The sequence below is a fragment of the Aulonocara stuartgranti genome (assembly GCF_965226115.1).
Source record: "Aulonocara stuartgranti genome assembly, chromosome: 3".
Taxonomy (NCBI): Eukaryota; Metazoa; Chordata; class Actinopteri; order Cichliformes; family Cichlidae; genus Aulonocara; species Aulonocara stuartgranti.
In genome coordinates this window covers 57,363,583-57,380,617 of record NC_138941.1, presented here as the reverse complement: position 1 = coordinate 57,380,617, position 17,035 = coordinate 57,363,583, and the positions used below count along the sequence as shown (strand labels likewise).

General features: G+C 38.8%; 2 protein-coding genes across 2 annotated transcripts in view; one reads left to right on the top strand and one right to left on the bottom strand.

The window, feature by feature from the left end:
- Positions 1 to 16,539, top strand: part of LOC309701823 (selection and upkeep of intraepithelial T-cells protein 1-like) — a 51,587-nt gene extending 35,048 nt beyond the window's left edge. The window contains exons 2-7 of the mRNA XM_082526094.1: positions 7,649 to 7,824; positions 9,881 to 10,231; positions 12,690 to 12,903; positions 13,488 to 13,552; positions 14,548 to 14,664; positions 15,857 to 16,539. Of these exons, the coding sequence (XP_082382220.1) occupies positions 7,776 to 7,824; positions 9,881 to 10,231; positions 12,690 to 12,903; positions 13,488 to 13,552; positions 14,548 to 14,664; positions 15,857 to 16,521 (1,461 nt within the window). The 5' untranslated portion in view covers positions 7,649 to 7,775 and the 3' untranslated portion in view covers positions 16,522 to 16,539. The remainder of the gene's footprint in view (positions 1 to 7,648; positions 7,825 to 9,880; positions 10,232 to 12,689; positions 12,904 to 13,487; positions 13,553 to 14,547; positions 14,665 to 15,856) is intronic.
- On the bottom strand, positions 1,062 to 7,000 carry LOC309693051 (butyrophilin subfamily 1 member A1-like). Its single transcript, XM_082512030.1, has 6 exons — positions 6,750 to 7,000; positions 5,767 to 5,866; positions 4,605 to 4,940; positions 3,288 to 3,569; positions 3,117 to 3,207; positions 1,062 to 2,804 (listed from the first exon to the last, which is right to left on the bottom strand). Exons 2-6 carry the CDS (start codon positions 5,855 to 5,857, stop codon positions 2,753 to 2,755), a joined length of 852 nt encoding a protein of 283 aa, XP_082368156.1. The 5' UTR covers positions 5,858 to 5,866; positions 6,750 to 7,000; the 3' UTR covers positions 1,062 to 2,752.
- Positions 16,540 to 17,035: the final 496 nt, after the last annotated feature.

Genomic DNA, 17,035 nt, shown 5'->3' with positions numbered 1-17,035 from the left:
ATCAGCAGACACTGTCACTACACAAATACTAATAAACTGACCAGTGAATGTCAATATTTGTGGAGACGTTGTCCTTAGGCAGGTTGGCAAAGGGCACCTCTTTGCTCCTCTTTGCTTTAAGCAACAGTTTGCGGCAGTGGGAGGAAAAAGCAGGTTAAACAACTGATTGCCTAAATGGGTATACATTTTCTAAAATAAAGAGTTATAGTTATTATATCATGCTGCAATACTATTGAAGGACTTTACCTCCTGGCCTGAGGAAAGACGAGAATAATACAAATATGACTCAGCTGTTTCCAACTTCCGAAAAGGATGAATATTACAGCCAAACCTAGAGTCCAAAACAGAATTTTGAGTTAACGTTGGGGTCATGAGACACAAAAATGAAGAAGCAAAGAAATAGGCCACTTAGCTTGTTAAATTAAAGAGAAAAAGGCTTCCCACTCTTTACATACCAGTACTGTTTAATAACGGTATTTACATTTTATAAAAGTTGCTAATCTGCCTGTTCTAGGCAAAAATACAAATGTTAGCATAGCACTACACTTTGCATCATAGTACAGTCTGTTTGACAGTCTGGAAGACGGTATGAGCTGTGATCTAAAGGTTACATAATGGAACAAACAAAACAGGATGAATGGCTCCATAATAATGATACTAATAGCACCCCTCCAACAGCCCTCCCTTGCCTCTGGTCCTCTTGGATGGCTGCCCCATCTGGTGCCTCCCTCCTTCTTCGCAGGATGTTGAAGAAATGTGTGGTCTCAGGTTTTCAGTAGTTTTGGGGGCTGTGGATGGCCTAGATATTTTTTTCTTCCTGTCCCTGATTAGATATTATAATATCATACCATATAAAATTTTATAATGGAAACAACAAATACAAATGAATAAATAAACAGATAAATGAAACACAAGTGGAGCCTATAGAGAATGTATAGAGCTGATCTTCAAAAAGTAAAATGTGTTTGGCACCGAAGCATTCAGATCAGAGTTCTGATTGCAAAAACTGCCAGACAGGACATATATTTAAAAAAGGAAAAATGACATTAGTGAAGCAGGGCTTAGCATGTGGTAGAACAAACTGTATTTATTCCAAGAAAAAACGAAACTGGAATAACAAGATGACAAGAGACATGTTGCAACTCGTCCTCTCTCAGAATAAAATAAGAGAGCAGTTTCAGTTGAAGCTGAGCTGCTCATTGCACCACTAAGTAGCACAGCTGTAACATAGGTGCACCTGCTCGAGTTACAAGATACATGCACAGTAAATAAATAGGCTTATATTTAAGAAAAATGAGAAAGAATGTATTATTTACAAAGATTGTATTAACAAGTATTATTTTTCAATAGAAATACATTAATTTGATATCAAAGGAGAGAAACAGAGGTGCATACAGTTAAAAAGAAAGACTGTCACAATAATTAAGAATAGGTCAATACAAAGAGAACCAAAATAAATAAAACTGTTAACTTATTATTTATCTACAGATTATATATTGTACAGATGTGCTGCCTCATTTGCAAATAAAGTTTTCTTGATTTGGACTGTATATAAATATAGCCTGTTTAGACCTTAAAACTATGTTGTTTAGCTCTTATTAATCAGATCGACTCTGCCATGCATGGCACTTAAATTCATTATGAAAACTCTTTCCAATACAAGACCTTTATGAATGGTGCCTCACAGAAAAGTGCTGCTTCTGATTTAGCATTGTAGCTATCACAGATTATTAGACTCAGTGCAAAATTAACAGCTGATGAAAGTGACAGTCATCAACTGTAGGTTAGAGGTAAGAAGCCCTTCTTTGGTTGCCTAGATGAAGTTAAAACATTTTGGGTCTTTTGAGGTTTCTACAGTGATTTTAATTTTACTTCCTATATTATGGCCATGGACATGGTCCAATCCTGAGGCTCATCGCTCCTGATTGGCCATTTTAAAGCAAAATTAGCTACACTAGGATTGTCAGTCTGTGACTTTGGGTGAGACCCAAAATAGCTGTTTTTCCTGAAAAGGTGTGTCTACAACCAGAAAAGTAGTTACAAAGTTACAATAATGCACTGGAATGGGAAATGGAGCATATTCTCCTTGTTTCCAAGACAATATGTTTTATTCTTGGACTCCTAAGCAGCTTCGGATGGTTCACAGTTCAAAATAATACTTATTTATCTTTGTTTTTAAGCCTCAGTTTGACTTTTCAGTTCATCTTCTGTCTTTTCTTGGCTTCTCTCCCTATAAGCCACCTTTTGTCTAACTGACTGGTTTCCCTCATAAACAGAAGATTTGAATGGTAAGGGGACCTTTTGTGCTCATGGTCAGAACTGCATGTCTCAGATAAAAATATTGACGCTATCCACTCTCTATAATGCAATAAAAGTGATTACATGACCTCATCACATGAAACTTCAGATACTACAGGTCATCTAACACAGTAAGAAATGTAACAATCAATTTGCACAGATGAACTGAGTTGAGCTATTGCCATTTAGAAATACATACAGAGAGACTAAAGCCATGCTGAAGACTGTTTAGGCACAGGTGCTTTGTTCAGGGATACTGACAATGACAGTCACTGTATTCATGTAAACTCTTTTTCAAAGCCTGTTTTCCTGTCATTGAAATGTGTAGCTTCTTCAGCTGCTCTCCTGCTTCCTCCAGATATTTCAGAAGCTCCACTTCCTGATCTTACTTGATCCGAAGTTCTTGCCCCTCTGGAGTTGTGTGGTTTTCTATCAAAGCTGTTCCTTGTGGTGTTTACACATCTGGATTCTTGAGCATCACCTCTTTTTCATCATGTTCAAGAATCCTAGAAAAAGTACAGTGTTAACTTGTCATTTTGTGTTCTTTGTGGTCACATAGAACAATGTATACAATTCACAGACAGGAGGATTCACTTGTGTTTGAATATTGGCTTAGTTTATCCCACTTTTTAAAGTATTTGCCCCCTATTTGGAATTGGTTTTATTTTGATTCTTCATAAATGAAAAAAGAAGTTTAGGGTCATGGCACATTGTTGACATGCTTGCCATGTTTTCTCAGATCTCAGTAGAGAAAATTTCATGTTCTTGTAATGACAAAAACACTATTTTAAAATGGAAAAAAAGAGAGACTTGTTTACCTTACTCGGCATCTGTGAATGGTCAGTAGAATACTCAGAAACACGGCGAGTAAGCCCGGAACCAAGACCAATTTCAAAGACCAGGACGGGACTGGAACATATCATGTAACATTATTAAAAACCACAGTAGTTTCACATATAGCATATGAAGCATTTCATCATGAAATCTACCTGGAACATGTATGTGTGTCTCTCTGCTCTGGTTGGTGTTCCTCTGTTGGACTCTGCAGGTGATGTTGTTGTTGTGTCTCTTCTCCACAGTCACTCTGCTGCTGACAGTATAGAGGTCATCAGGACCTCTGAGGGTCTCTGTAGGTCCAGCAGAGAGGAGGTTTCCCTCAGCATCCAACCACAGCAGCTCAGGCTCTGGATACCAGCCTGCAGACTCACACTGTAACACCACTTTACTGCTGGTTTTACTTATTACAGTGACTTTAGGAAAGGAGACAGCACCTAAAAAGAGAAAAGAAAACCAAGACCGGGAGAAATACTTTAAATTCACAGTGCCAACATTGTGGTTATTGGTTGATTATGTTTGTAAAAGGTATCAGTGTGACCTGGAGCTTAGTAAAGACTAGTAATTTAGAAAAGTGAACTGGAAAAGCAGAAGAAAATGAATCGATGGAACAACTTTGCTAAAATAACCAAAGAGACACATATACACTTAACTTAATTATACAAGTTAGTTATTATGAAAGCAAATTACTATCATAGTGTTGCATTTTGAAGAAAATATTATTGCATTTTGACACAGTGCACCCTGGATGGTTTGCTAATCTGTGGAAAGGTTAACACATAAAGTCAAAAAGCATTCACGCCTACAGACAATTTTGAACTGCCAGTTAACCTGACCCCACTAACTGCATGTCTTTGGACTGTGGGAGGAGGTGGGGGTACTGGGAGAGAACCCACACAGTTGTGGGAAAAACATGTAAACACCACACTGAAAACACCAGTCAAACCCATCAGAGCTAATACCCAAAACACTACTGTGAGGTATCACTGCAACAGCATGCTGAACATAAATGTATTCATTTGTTGTTAAGGGGGCAATAAATAAATTAACTTCTTAAGCCGCACAGAAAGCACAGAAAAAAAAAGTCTTATTTTAATTTTTGCTTTTTTTGACAAAACGTATGGTTTGGGTTTGAGATCTATTTGAGGTCATCAGTGGAGAATTAGACCTCTCGAAGTTAATGACATATCCTGAGTCATGCCATACATATTAACAAGAGGATCCCAAGCTTTCTTCCCTCAAAGGCTGAAAAATCCTTTTAGTCCATGTAGGGATCCAGTCCCATGACACTAAAGGATAACTTGATCTGAAGCTGTTTGTAATGTTTCCATGAGAACAAGAAGCCAGTGTCTGCATTCTTTTCTTTCAGTTACATGAGATTTTTCAACTCAAATTGAGCACTCAAAGTACTTTAAAACACATTAATACATAATGAAAGGACATAAAAAATAATATAACGTGCATTTACTTACCAACAATGAGTTTAATGAAGGCCTCTTGTCCCACTTGTGGCACAAGGCATCTGTATATTCCCTCGTCAGAGACGGTCACGTTTGAGATTTTCAGTGAAATGTCTCCATGTTCCAGTTTTTCCTTAACCACTGATGTCCTTCCTCTGTACGACGGCTGCTTGTTCACCACGTGTTCTTTTTCGTCTGCCCACTCGTAAACAAACCCGGGCGTTAGGTCAGGTCTCGCCCACTCCAGCCTCATGCCATTAGCATTCATTTCTGGTTTAATGTGGCACGGCAAAACAACCTCTTCCCCAACTGTGGCCACGACTGCTGGAACGACAATGAGAGGCCGCCCTGAGGAGGAAAAGGAAACAGCGGAGTAAAGTGAGCATTCCTGACAGTGTAAGTCACAGTTACTGTCAAACCTCTTACAGTTTACAAACAAGTTGACATTTATATAAAATTAGACCAAACTGGAAATATTACTTCTACTACTACTACTACTAATAATAATAATCTAACCTATTGTGGGTTTTTTTTCTACTCTTAAACTTGTACTTTCTTACATGACCCAAATATTTCCCACGTGTGGGACTAATAAAGGTTTATCTTATCTTAACTTACCAAGCACTTAACCTTGGTGACGTTGAGCTCAGAGAAGAAAATGAAAAAAATGTACAAACTGTACTGTAAACTGCAGTCAAACCACATGACAGTCGTTTACACCCATACCACTTAAGGCATCTGACCCCAGGATATAATAAAAAAAGACAAACTTCGATATAATATAATATAATATAATATAATATAATATAATATAATATATGACAACAATCATGACCTGTTCAGGCAACCAAAAATGTGGCCTTTGCTTCTGTTTTTTGGTTTAAGGAGGAGAAACACAAAAGGTTGCATAACAAAACATATAGTGCAATTATGCAGTAAAAATGTCTAATAATCCAATGGCGACATCAAATGAGCGTTCAGTAGAAAAGAGTATTCAAAACACAAAAGACTACACAAAGAAATGCTTGATAGGGGTTGTATTGTGAAATGCTTTGTGGGTTGGCTCTTTGATTCTGGAGGAGGAAGTTACTGATCTCAACCACAAATGTTTTGCACGCAAGAGGCAGCGTGTGCAATGTGAAGTGACACCATGCTGATAAAACTATGAACTCACCTCTGTGTATCAGGAGAAGGCAGAAAATCATGTGCTGTAAAATCATGGCTCTGTAGCCTCTCAATGATAACTTATATCTCCACAGATGCATCTTGGAAATCTTAAAGAAAAAGAAAAGTTGTAAAATTAACGAGATTAAAGACAATCAAAATAAATCATGCTAATTATGCGATTTTGCTCCAAGAGAAAAAGCATTTTCTGTTCGTTTTGTCCTCTTTTCTTCATCATTGACTGTTTTTTCTCCCTCTTCTGGTCGTGTTTAATTCGTTTTTTATATTTGCTTTTAAAACAATGAACTCCCCTTCCAGATCTTTTCATATAAACCGATTGTTAAGTTTCTGCATTGACTTCGGGCTTAGTTTTGTCGCTCTAGTCATGAGCTTCTTTGTTTTGCTTTTGTGTTAAATGACATTAAGTATCAAAGTTAAATCAAAATTTAGACTCACAAGAGAGACGCAACTGTGATTTTATTATGTCATATAATGCGAAAAAAGCTATTCTATTCTATTCTATTGTTTTAATCTCAAAGCCAGAAGACGACAAAGACATATAAACGATGTTGGACGGTTTTAAAATCCCCTGAACTGCTGTGACGCTCCCCTTCCGTCAGCTGAGAAAACTCTTTAACATTTAAATCGACTGTACTTGGATGGGTAACGAAATGTTTCTCCCACTGAAAACGCTACATCGGGATGAACAGAATCGACCTTTTGGGAATTGCGACTTACTGCTATTGTGTCCTTGTTTACTTGCATTCATCTTTTATAAGGCATTGATGCCTCTTTTGCTGTTGGACCCTATCTGAAAGTTACGGATACCACGTTCACTTTCACTGTGTCGTTGTTTGTTTCTTCTTTGTATTATTTGTTACGATATATTTATATAATTGCACATAAACGTTAAAACCTTTGACACTGTAAGCTGTTTTACTTCTATAACAGTTCTGATGAGAATAATCAAAAGTATTTAAGAGGAATTCTTACCTCAAAGAGAACAAAAGTCTACGACTTGCTGCGCAAGAGCTCTGTTGTTTGTTTACACTGTCACGTGCGATCAGCCGCGTGAGCTTCCTGTTTAAAACGAGGAAATCGTGACGACGATAATATGGCTCAGTGTTTTAAGCTAAACGTTGTTTGCAGATGCCATGTATATGTAAATATATAGCAACAGATATATAAAACCTCGTGTCTCAGCGTTACCGTGCACTTTCACTGATATGGCATTTCTGGTGTCACTTTTCTCTATAACGCTCGCTCTCTCCCGCTCTCTCTCTCTCTCTCTCTCTCTCTCTCTCTCTCTCACACACACACACACACAGTGGTCTTTGATTTCATCATTTTCATATTTTGACAAATTTGTTTGAAGGCTGTAAAATAAATCGATTTAATAATGTTATTTTTAAAATATATTTTATTTGGGTTAAATCAACACGTTTTTGTACATGAACTTGAAACTGGACTATAAGAACAGAAACACCCTACAAAGGCTCGTTATCAGTGCAAAATTGCATTGAGGTTTTGCAAAAACGACGTGCTTTACTTGCTCTGTAATTCAGCCTGAAACTGCCTCAGACCTAATAATAACTAAAGTAATACACAGGGCTTCGACAAAGATAAGTAAACTATATACTATGGCAGACTCCACGAATCAAACTATAGAGCTGGAAAGCTGACATGTCGATGAAGCACCATCAGCCCATTTACTGTGTAAATCGAGTGTAATGTTTCATTTTTAACACCAGATGGCGACCCCTGGAGAGGTCAGGAGCACCACCTTTTTTCTTCTTTTTCTTTTGTTGGTGTTGAAGCGTCAGTGTGTCAGCAGGTGAGAAACAGCGTAACTGCGGCACCGCCCACAGCCAAACCAAGATCAAAAGTCTGAGGTTGTGAGTGTCAGTCAGTGTTTCTGATCACACTGATCTGAAAGGCTTCTGGTGTCTGCAGAGAGAATGATAACTTCCGAAACATTAATTTGGTTCTTCAGTAATTGAGGGGGAAAGTCCTTTAGGGATGTATCGTCGTCTTTTCGTGGTTGCCAGTCTGCTGTCATCCTATATGGGTAAGAAAAAGAGCTGGGTTATGCTGATTTTGTTTAGAGCAACGATTTAATTCACGTTCAGTCAAAGAGAAAAGTAAATCAGAAGTGCCAAAGAACGTTAGGAATTTTCGGTTAACTGCAAAACGCCCTCGTCATGCATCGCTGTTATCAGATAAAGATCACAGGAGCCAACAGGTTTTTCTTTCAGGATTTCTTTAAATTAACTTTTCCAAGCGGTGAACAGTGACTCCTGGCCGTCAACAGGATACTTAACAGCACAAGCTCAACATGACCTTTCATTGCACGAGCCGCGGATCCAAGCAATACTGCGATTGTTTGTCTTCCACTAGTGCGAGAAAGTGTTTGTTTAAACTTCACCTGCTGCCGTTACCTCTGTAAATCATGCCAAACCAGTTAGCTAGAAAATAATAACTCGGCGTCCTTAGGTCAAGCTTCAAATCTGCAGTGATCTCAGGACGTGTTAAGAGATTTTCAGAATAAAATAATAGTTTTCAACACTATAGACAGGATTTCATATTATACATTCTGTAGTAGTGCTGTATAATTACTACAAACACTGTAGTCATAGTATTTTTAACCAGTGCTGAAATTATGGTTATTTAATGTAATTACTCACAAAGTTTGAAAAAACAAAACCATAACGCATTTAAAAGTAACCCCAAATCAATACGAATATAATACATCTATAAATGGATAAGAGAGGAAGAGAAAATAACAGATATGTCAATTAAATATGCCACAGTCTAGTGCAGAGGGAATTTGGGGGACTTGAAAGAGGAAAAAACACAAACATAATTGTGAACAGCAATGATGTGCAATCATTTAATCATAATTGTTCTTTAATTGTTAAAGATGCACACACTGCATGCCTGGATCAAATTAAATGTACGGTTTGTTAACTGGTGCAGAACTGTGCGCCATGTTCAAAGTTTCTGATGTTCAGTCTTAACCATGTCTGCATGTCTTAATGAGGAGTTGCTGCCATGTGATTTGTGTGAATAGATATTTGCACTGACATGCAGTTGAACTGGTGTACCACATAAAGTGTGTTTCTATGCATCTTGCTTACATAAATGTCACAATTATCTGTGTCCTGACAAAGTGTGGGACGTAGAGTATGTGTGAGACAGTGTGGGACATTTTCATGTATGTACAAAGTATACATCTTACAGGTTTGGGGACTTCCCCACCTTACCTCATGAACATCACTGGCCAATATCTTAATCACGCTGAACCAACCAGTGCAAACCTCAATAGATGGACTCGTGCCAATAGTTGTATCATTAACCAAATACTATGCATTTAAAAATAAATGCCATCAGAAATGCAGTGCATTCAGAAGTTCATGATTAATTGGATGAGAGAATATTTGAGTGACTAAGCCGTCATTGTTGCGTCACAGGAAAGTACTGCTGCAACGTTATGCAGGTGAAAAAGATAATAAGTGCAAGCAGCTGATTGTGGCATTCAAAGTCCTCAGAAACAAACGTCTTGCAGCTTTGTTTTCTGTCGGGCTCTTTGGGTGGTAATTTTCTTTCATTTCAAATAAGATAAGATGGCCAAACCTGGATAAGAGAAAAAATAAATCAACAATGTCACCAAAACAAACAAAGAAACAACAAAAAAAACCCAGTTTACTGTGTCAGAATTTTTTTTCTTTTAAAAAGGGGCTTTCTCTTCTGGATGTCGTACTTTTGTTACAGATGTATGCCCTTATAGCTTTAACGTGGCATTAAAAATATATGGGATAGACTTGATTGTCTCTGTAATGTAACTGTAATCCTGCTGGTCAATACTCAGAGTATTGATCAGGATTTGAAAAAGACGGGTAAACTGCAGAGTTTGCCTTGTAGCTCCGTGCTCTCTTCACCTATAACACATAGAATAACATACAGGAGTCAATCCACCTGGAGGCATTGAATACCTTCTAGTAAAGTTTTACTCACATTGTTTATTGCCTACTTCATTAACTTTAGTTTTTATCATTTTAATATGGTTGTTTATCCTTTTTGTGTTTTCTTTTTTTTTTTTTTTTTTTTTCTTTTCTTTTTTCTAGGTGGATCCTCTGCTCAGGATCAGCCAGTGCACGTTCTTGCCTTTGCTGGTGGAGATGTTATTCTACCGTGCAGTTTCCATATCTCTGACAAGGAAGACTTTCCGACTGTTGAGTGGTCCAAGGAAGGCTTGAAGCCAGATGTTGTCTTCTTGTACCGGGATGGCTGTGAGGCCTACGAGATGAAGAATCCAGTCTTCGAATACAGGACAAGCCTCATCATGAAAGAGCTCAAAGATGGAAACATCTCATTACGGATCTCCAATGTGCAGGTGTCTGATACTGGAAAGTACCAGTGCCTCATATTCCAGAAAAATGTCGCCAGGAAGGTTACAACAGTGGAGCTGTTTGTGGGTATGTCCACTCATGTTCATTTCCACACAAAGAGTTCACCATTGAATTGCCTAAGTGTGCTTCACCCACTTAAATGTTGGGTTCTTGTCCAATTCAGCTAAATTCATTTAACATGCGATCAGGATCTGGGTTTTACTTTAGAGTCAGAGCTCGAATGGGCACAATTTTGAATTACAGGAGGATAAACCATGCTCCACAAAGTTTATGCTAGGTTAGATGGTGGTCCTTGATATAAGTTGACCCTACCCCTAACAGCACAGAGCTCTTTAAACATAGACAGTATCTGTGAGCTGCTTCTTTTCTGCATCTGTATCTCATTTCATCTTCTATCTATTTGATTTTCCTTTTGAATAAACAATTGAGCTATTAATTATACCTAAAAATCTGAATCCATTCTTCGGGTCGTATAGCAACTGAATAAAAATCAATGATACGTCCATAAATCCACACACTTGTAAAACTTCTCACATTTCAGCCTTTAGTTGTCAACAGTCTAAAACTACTTCAAAGTTAAATGAGTCTTGATGAGTATCAAGCTTTATTGGTTGATAAGGTTAGCCACTATCTTGCTAGAGAAAACTTTCCTTCTGTTCAAATGTTCTGTTTATGGAGGTCAACAGAAGAAAGTATAGGAAACAGGGGAAACTGGCTTCTTTTAGACAGTGGAGCTGAACAGAAGAGTTGCACCAACCACCAATGAAAGACGAGTAGACCATATTTTGACTGTGACATATACAAAGCTGCTCTAGTTGAGTTCAAAGATAAAGACATAGCATAATAGATCCAAAAAAGGAAACTTTAAACAGATTTCCAAATGGTAAATGGCCTGTATTTATATAGCGCTTTACTAGTCCCTAAGGACCCCAAAGCGCTTTACATATCCAGTCATCCACCCATTCACACACTGGTGATGGCAGCTACATTGTAGCCACAGCCACCCTGGGGCGCACTGACAGAGGCGAGACTGCCGGACACTGGCGCCACCGGGCCCTCTGACCACCACCAGTAGGACACAACGACCGAGACTGTCCAAGCAACCGGCAACCTTCCAATTACAAGGCAAACTCCCAACTCTTAAGCCACGATCGCCCACAAATGGAAGGAACAGAACAGAGATTATTTAAACACAGATCCACTACTTTCAGCTATATATCACACTTTAGTGGCAAGTATCCTGAGTATGGGCTGTAAATATAGTAGCAGTTATGAAAAACACTGAGAATCAGTTCCACTTTGCTCTTTAAGTAATACATTGTGTACATAACATTTAATCCTCATGGGTTAAAAATATGTGACTGTTTTCTGAGTCGTTTCTGAAGCTTAAAGTACAAACAACAGCTTCATCCACAGGAATGTCCTTTGAGTTCAGTGTGTGTACACATTTGACTCTTTTTTTTTTTTTTCTTTTCTTTTTAATAGTTGGGTGTTTCATAACAGGTTGAACTGGTTGATCATTAGCCTCATTGCTCATGTAGCAATCGCCCACCTGTGGGCTGGACCGGAAGAACATATCCGGTGTGTCCTCATTTGGTTTCATGTCTCTCTGTTTAAATGTGATTTGGACCAAACGTGGACATTAAATCAAGCTGCCACTGCCAATAATGAAAAACAGGAAATGAGACTATTGCATTTCTTGAAATTCTTGTTTCATTCATGTCTCCATTAAATCCCTGAAGTTGAGTCACAGTCATTAGACCTTAAACAAGCAACCATTGCATCACCAAACCTCTGCCAGGGATAGTAGATACAATTCTGTTATTGTTACAAATTTGGATATATTTTTGTCCCTAATGAATGAAAAATATTAACACAACCATGGTGGTACCTGCATCATTTTTTGGGGGGTCTGTAAAGTAAAATGTGTGTGCTAAACCTTCAAATGACACCAGCTTTATTTCATTATTTTACTGGGAATATGGCCAGTTGGCCTTGTTCAGAAGTGCATATTATACTATTAATAATATTTGACCAATGTAAGATTTAAACTCCTGTAAAAGTTGCCATGATTAAGGATTGGTTCACATGAGATAATCTTTCTTTCATCAGAGGAACAGACTTTTAGGAACCAAAGTCTTTTTATAGGAGGAGACACTCATCTACTTAAACGCTCAATTTCAAGGAGCTTTAGAAAAGTTGTTTACTTTATAAAAAGCACAGCTCCATATAAATATCATAGGGTTGTGACCTTACAGTTTAAATTGCTCTGAGGCAACTGCTGTTGTGATTTGATACTGTCTATAAATAGTTTAATTTAATTGTGTAAAAGCAGTTTGTATTGTCTGTGTATCACTTAGTGTCTTTCATTCTTCTTCAGAAGCCAAGAGTGTTATAAAGTGTGGGTTTGACATCATAGATGTAACTTTAACATAAAAACAATAACAGGTTTATCAGAAATAAGGACAGGTGCGTCGGATGGCAGATTTAATGATCACACCTTCTGGTTTTGTTGTTTTTACAGTGGCTGTTTCTGAGCCAAGGCTTTCAGTGATTTCAGCGGAGGGTGATGCCATAACTTTGCATTGTGAAGCAAACTGCTGGCTGCCAGAGCCTCAGGTAACATTTCTGGATGACAATGGAAAGAACATCTATGGGGAAAACCCCAAAGGACAACAAGATGCCCGTGGATATTTCACTGTGACACGAAGAGCCACTCTGCAAAGAGCTACCAGCAGGTTATACATATTTTTTTAGACATTAATAATTGGATAAGCATTTTTAAATTTTATTACAGTACTGTGCAAAAGTCTTGAATCTGTCTCTTTATATTCTGATAGGACAACAGGAAAACACAGCGTCAGAACTCATTGTTTCTCTGGCTCTAATCTCATTAGGTAACTGTCAGGAGTAGTTCTCATGCAGTGTAACCCTATCTGCTGTGGACTGGCCTCCTGAGAGCCAGGGCCCCTATATTCACACTGTGAGATCATCAGGACACAACACAAAATAAACATCCAAAGGAGAATTTCAATGACCTTCAGCAACCCCGATGACTATTCTTGAAGACTACCTAAAGAAATGACAAGAAACATTGCCTATAAGAGTTCAGACTGTGGGCCCATTTGTGTTTGTACTTTTCAATAAATCACTGCACTTCCCCCCATATAATTCTTTAGGTGGGAAAAAGTGCAGTGATTTATTGCACGTAGACTTGCTCAAGACTTTTGCACAATACTGCAGATTATGTTTAACCAACTAACTGTGAAATTAGATTTTCACTTATATGATGTGAGGTATAAACTGTGTATTTGTCAAACAGTGTCACCTGCAGAGTTCATCAACCAGAGTTTAACCAGACCAGGGAAACAAAGATCCTCATACCAGGTATGCCAGATCTTCACGTGTGCATTCAAACACCCATATTCACATTTTTTTTAAATGCATTTGCTATCTATTTAGGGTTTATGTGTAGGTTTTATTGGGATTTCTATAAATTACCGTGTGTGGAGTTTTATCAGATGACCACTATGTTAACCATTTGCTCTCTAGTTGCTTTCCACATGTCACTTCACACCAGGATTGACACCCTAACCCACTGTTGTCTTTATTTTAAGCTGTAAGAAATCCACACCAGACCTGGGTGTGCCCTCATGCTTTGCGCATCTTTTATTATCTCTGTCACGCTTGCTGTACACGCTTGGCTGCCAGCCATACACATCAACGATGATCCCCAAACATAGGACCCTACACAGATTCTAGGCTGATTGCAATGCACAGGTGCGTCTGCCTTCCCTGCAACGGCACCGCAGAACACACCTGTGATTGATCATGTAGTTCTAGCCAAAATATCTATACTTAGAGACCGATCCATCCACCCATCCATTCTCTTCCACTTATGCATGTCTTTGGATGCTGGGAGAAAGCCAGATTACCTGGGGAGAACCCACGCAAACACAGGGAGAACATGCAAACTCCCCACAGAAAGACCCCGGCCTGATCGTGGAATTGAATTCTTGCTGTGAGGCAACAGTGCTTACCACCGTGCCACTGTGCTGCTTAGAGATCATGATAACAAATTATATCTTTACTCCAATACAACCTATGTACGGCCTCTGCACCACATGCTTGCCAGTTTGCATATCGCCTCTATTCTTGACATTGTCTGGAGTCCTGTTGAGTTTGTTGGCAGTACAGTTTAGCACGTGTCACTGTCTCAATCTAGTAGCCTGATTAAGAAACCTGGCAGGGCACTGGGTGTTTATTTCCTACCAATAAGGACTCATTAGACTTGAAGAAAAACTTGCAGATATATGGTATTTTATATTAAGTATAATATGAATTATCTGTTCATATGTCAACACAATGTTATGTCATTTCAGGTGTCTGCATGAAGTCTGATCCTCACACTATCGCCATCACCATTGGAGGAACAGCACTGTTTTTCTTAGTTGCAGCTGGATTCGTTGCCCTTTCATGCATAAAATGCTTCAGATTTGGTGAGTCACAGTTCTGAATTATACAAAAAAATGCAAAGCAAGGGCCATTGATATAGACTGCCAGTGAGCAGTTGAGAAACATTTTTAAATGACAGCAAAGTGGTTTTGGTGTTTTATTTTTTTATTGTTGTTGTTGTTGTTGTTGTTGTTGTTGTTTTTGTTTTAAGGATGAAGAAAAATGTAGTTGCTCTTTACATAGAGAACACAAAGACAGAATTACATGTGTGTAAGGTGGAAACTCAGGGGTTTTGTGACTGACTCAATAGTATACACTGATCAGGCATAACATTAACGATAACTGACATGGCACCAGTAAGTGGGTGGGATATATTAGGGAGCCAAGTGAACATTTTGTCCTCAAACTTAATGTCAGAAGCAGGAAAAACTGGGATAGGCATTTGAGCAAGTTAGTTTGGGCCTAAATTGTGATGGCTAGATGACGAAGTCAGAGCACCAACGAGTTCATGTTGAGCCAAGGCTCACTGATGGATGTGCGGTCCGATCCAACAGACGAGCTACTGGAGCTCAAATTAAAGAATTAATTAAAGTTAATGTTGTTTCTGATAAAAGGTGTATGAATACATACACTGGGAAACACTTGGGAAACACTTGGTACCACAATGTACTTTTGGAAAAAGGCAAGCAGCAGATCCTGTTATACTGTTCTGCTGGAAAATCATTGCTCCTGCTACCCATGTGGGTAATACTTTGATACGTACCACCTACCTAAGAATTGTTTTTGCAGACCATGTACCCCTTTCGTGGAAATGGTTCCCTGAACTTTTTAGCAACATAATACACAACGTAATAAAGCAAAAACGGATCATGAATGGTTTATGAAGCTCAATCCAATCTGTTCGTCTGTGACATGTGTTTGGACAAAGAAGTCCAGTCCATGGAGGACCAACTTCACAACTTCCACGACTTGAAAGACGTTTTTCTAACATCTTGATGTTTTGACAGTGAAAAAGGGACCAAAACAATATTCAATGGGTGATCATATTGTTTTGCCTGATCTGTGTATTTCTTGGAGTTCCTTTGTCTGTACAGTGATCATAGTTTTTGTTTTGTTTTGTTTTCCTGAAGTCATAAATCAAGTGAAAGGTTGGATAATTTTCCTATAGCCATCTATACAGTTTGAATTCTATTTGCCACAAGATGATTCAGCTTTTTTTATTTTTATTTTACACAGCTATTGTAAAGCGGCCAGTGAACAGAAAGACATCAAATCAAAGCCTCATCCACCCGACAAGAGTTAACAGCACAGACAGCTCGTTAAATGGCAGCATTGGACAGATGAAAAGACAGTCTGGGTTTCTTATCGAAGATGAGACTCAAAAACTACAGGACAGCAATGTTGTTTCCTACAACGGTGGAACAACTGTCCAATGTCATTCCACACCCACAGCAGACGTTTCAAAACCCTCCAAACTACTCTTAACTCACGACCCTGACAACAAGAGCTTGACCAGTGTGTACAATCCAAACCCATCTTCAGCTTCAACCAGCTATAAAACTCCAAAATCTGATGACTTACCCAAAAGCAGGGGTTCAAAGCTTATCATCAAAAGGCAAAACAGCTTTCCAGACCCTGGTCACATATCTCAAAGAAACCACCGTATATACAGCAGTCCAGCTATTTTACAACTACACTTACCAACATCCAACCCTTCTTCTGCTCTCAGTAGCCACCAGATGATCAACTCCAGTGTCTCACCCCATCAAAGCACCCACCATCCTCAGCGTAGACACTCGCCAGGACTTCCACAGTTAGCTGAATTTCATAACCGTCACAGCCTCCTGAGAAATTTACCTGAAGAAGATGAACATAGAAGTTTATTAAGAAATGAAAAGTAAAGGAAATGTAAGCTGTACATTTCACACCAGTGATGGAAGCACGGAGTAGGGGCTTGACAGTCAGCTGCAGTGTCTCCTGTTCTTTGAATGTTTTTAATATTAAGCATGATTTCGTTCTTTTTCTTTGCATTACCAGTCAAAAAATGGGACCAGACCATGATGTATGGTGCTTGCGATACTTTTGCTTATATATAAAAGGCTGTTTCTTTTTACTTTCATATTAAGAGTTGGGGCTAGTTTGTATGTTTTTGTTTGTTTGGAGAAAAAAACCAGTTCTTTGTTAACATTGTTAACACTCTGTGGGGCGATCGTGGCTCAAGAGTTGGGAGTTCACCTTGTAATTGGAAGGTTGCCGGTTCGAGCCCCGGCTTGGACAGTCTCGGTCGTTGTGTCCTTGGGCAAGACACTTCACCCGTTGTCTACTGGCTGTGGTCAGAGGGCCCGGTGGCGCCAGTGTCCGGCAGCCTCCCCTCTGTCAGTGCGCCCCAGGGTGGCTGTGGCTACAATGTAGCTT

Coding starts and splice junctions, on each gene's coding strand:
- LOC309693051 (XM_082512030.1), bottom strand. CDS start 5,857: ATGCATCTGTGGAGATATAAGTTATCATTGAGAGGCTACAGAGCCATG. Junction 4,941..5,766: donor CCTTCTCCTGATACACAGAG/GTGAGTTCATAG, acceptor TTTCCTCCTCAG/GGCGGCCTCTCATTGTCGTT. Junction 2,805..3,116: donor ATTCACAGATGCCGAGTAAG/GTAAACAAGTCT, acceptor TACTTTTTCTAG/GATTCTTGAACATGATGAAA.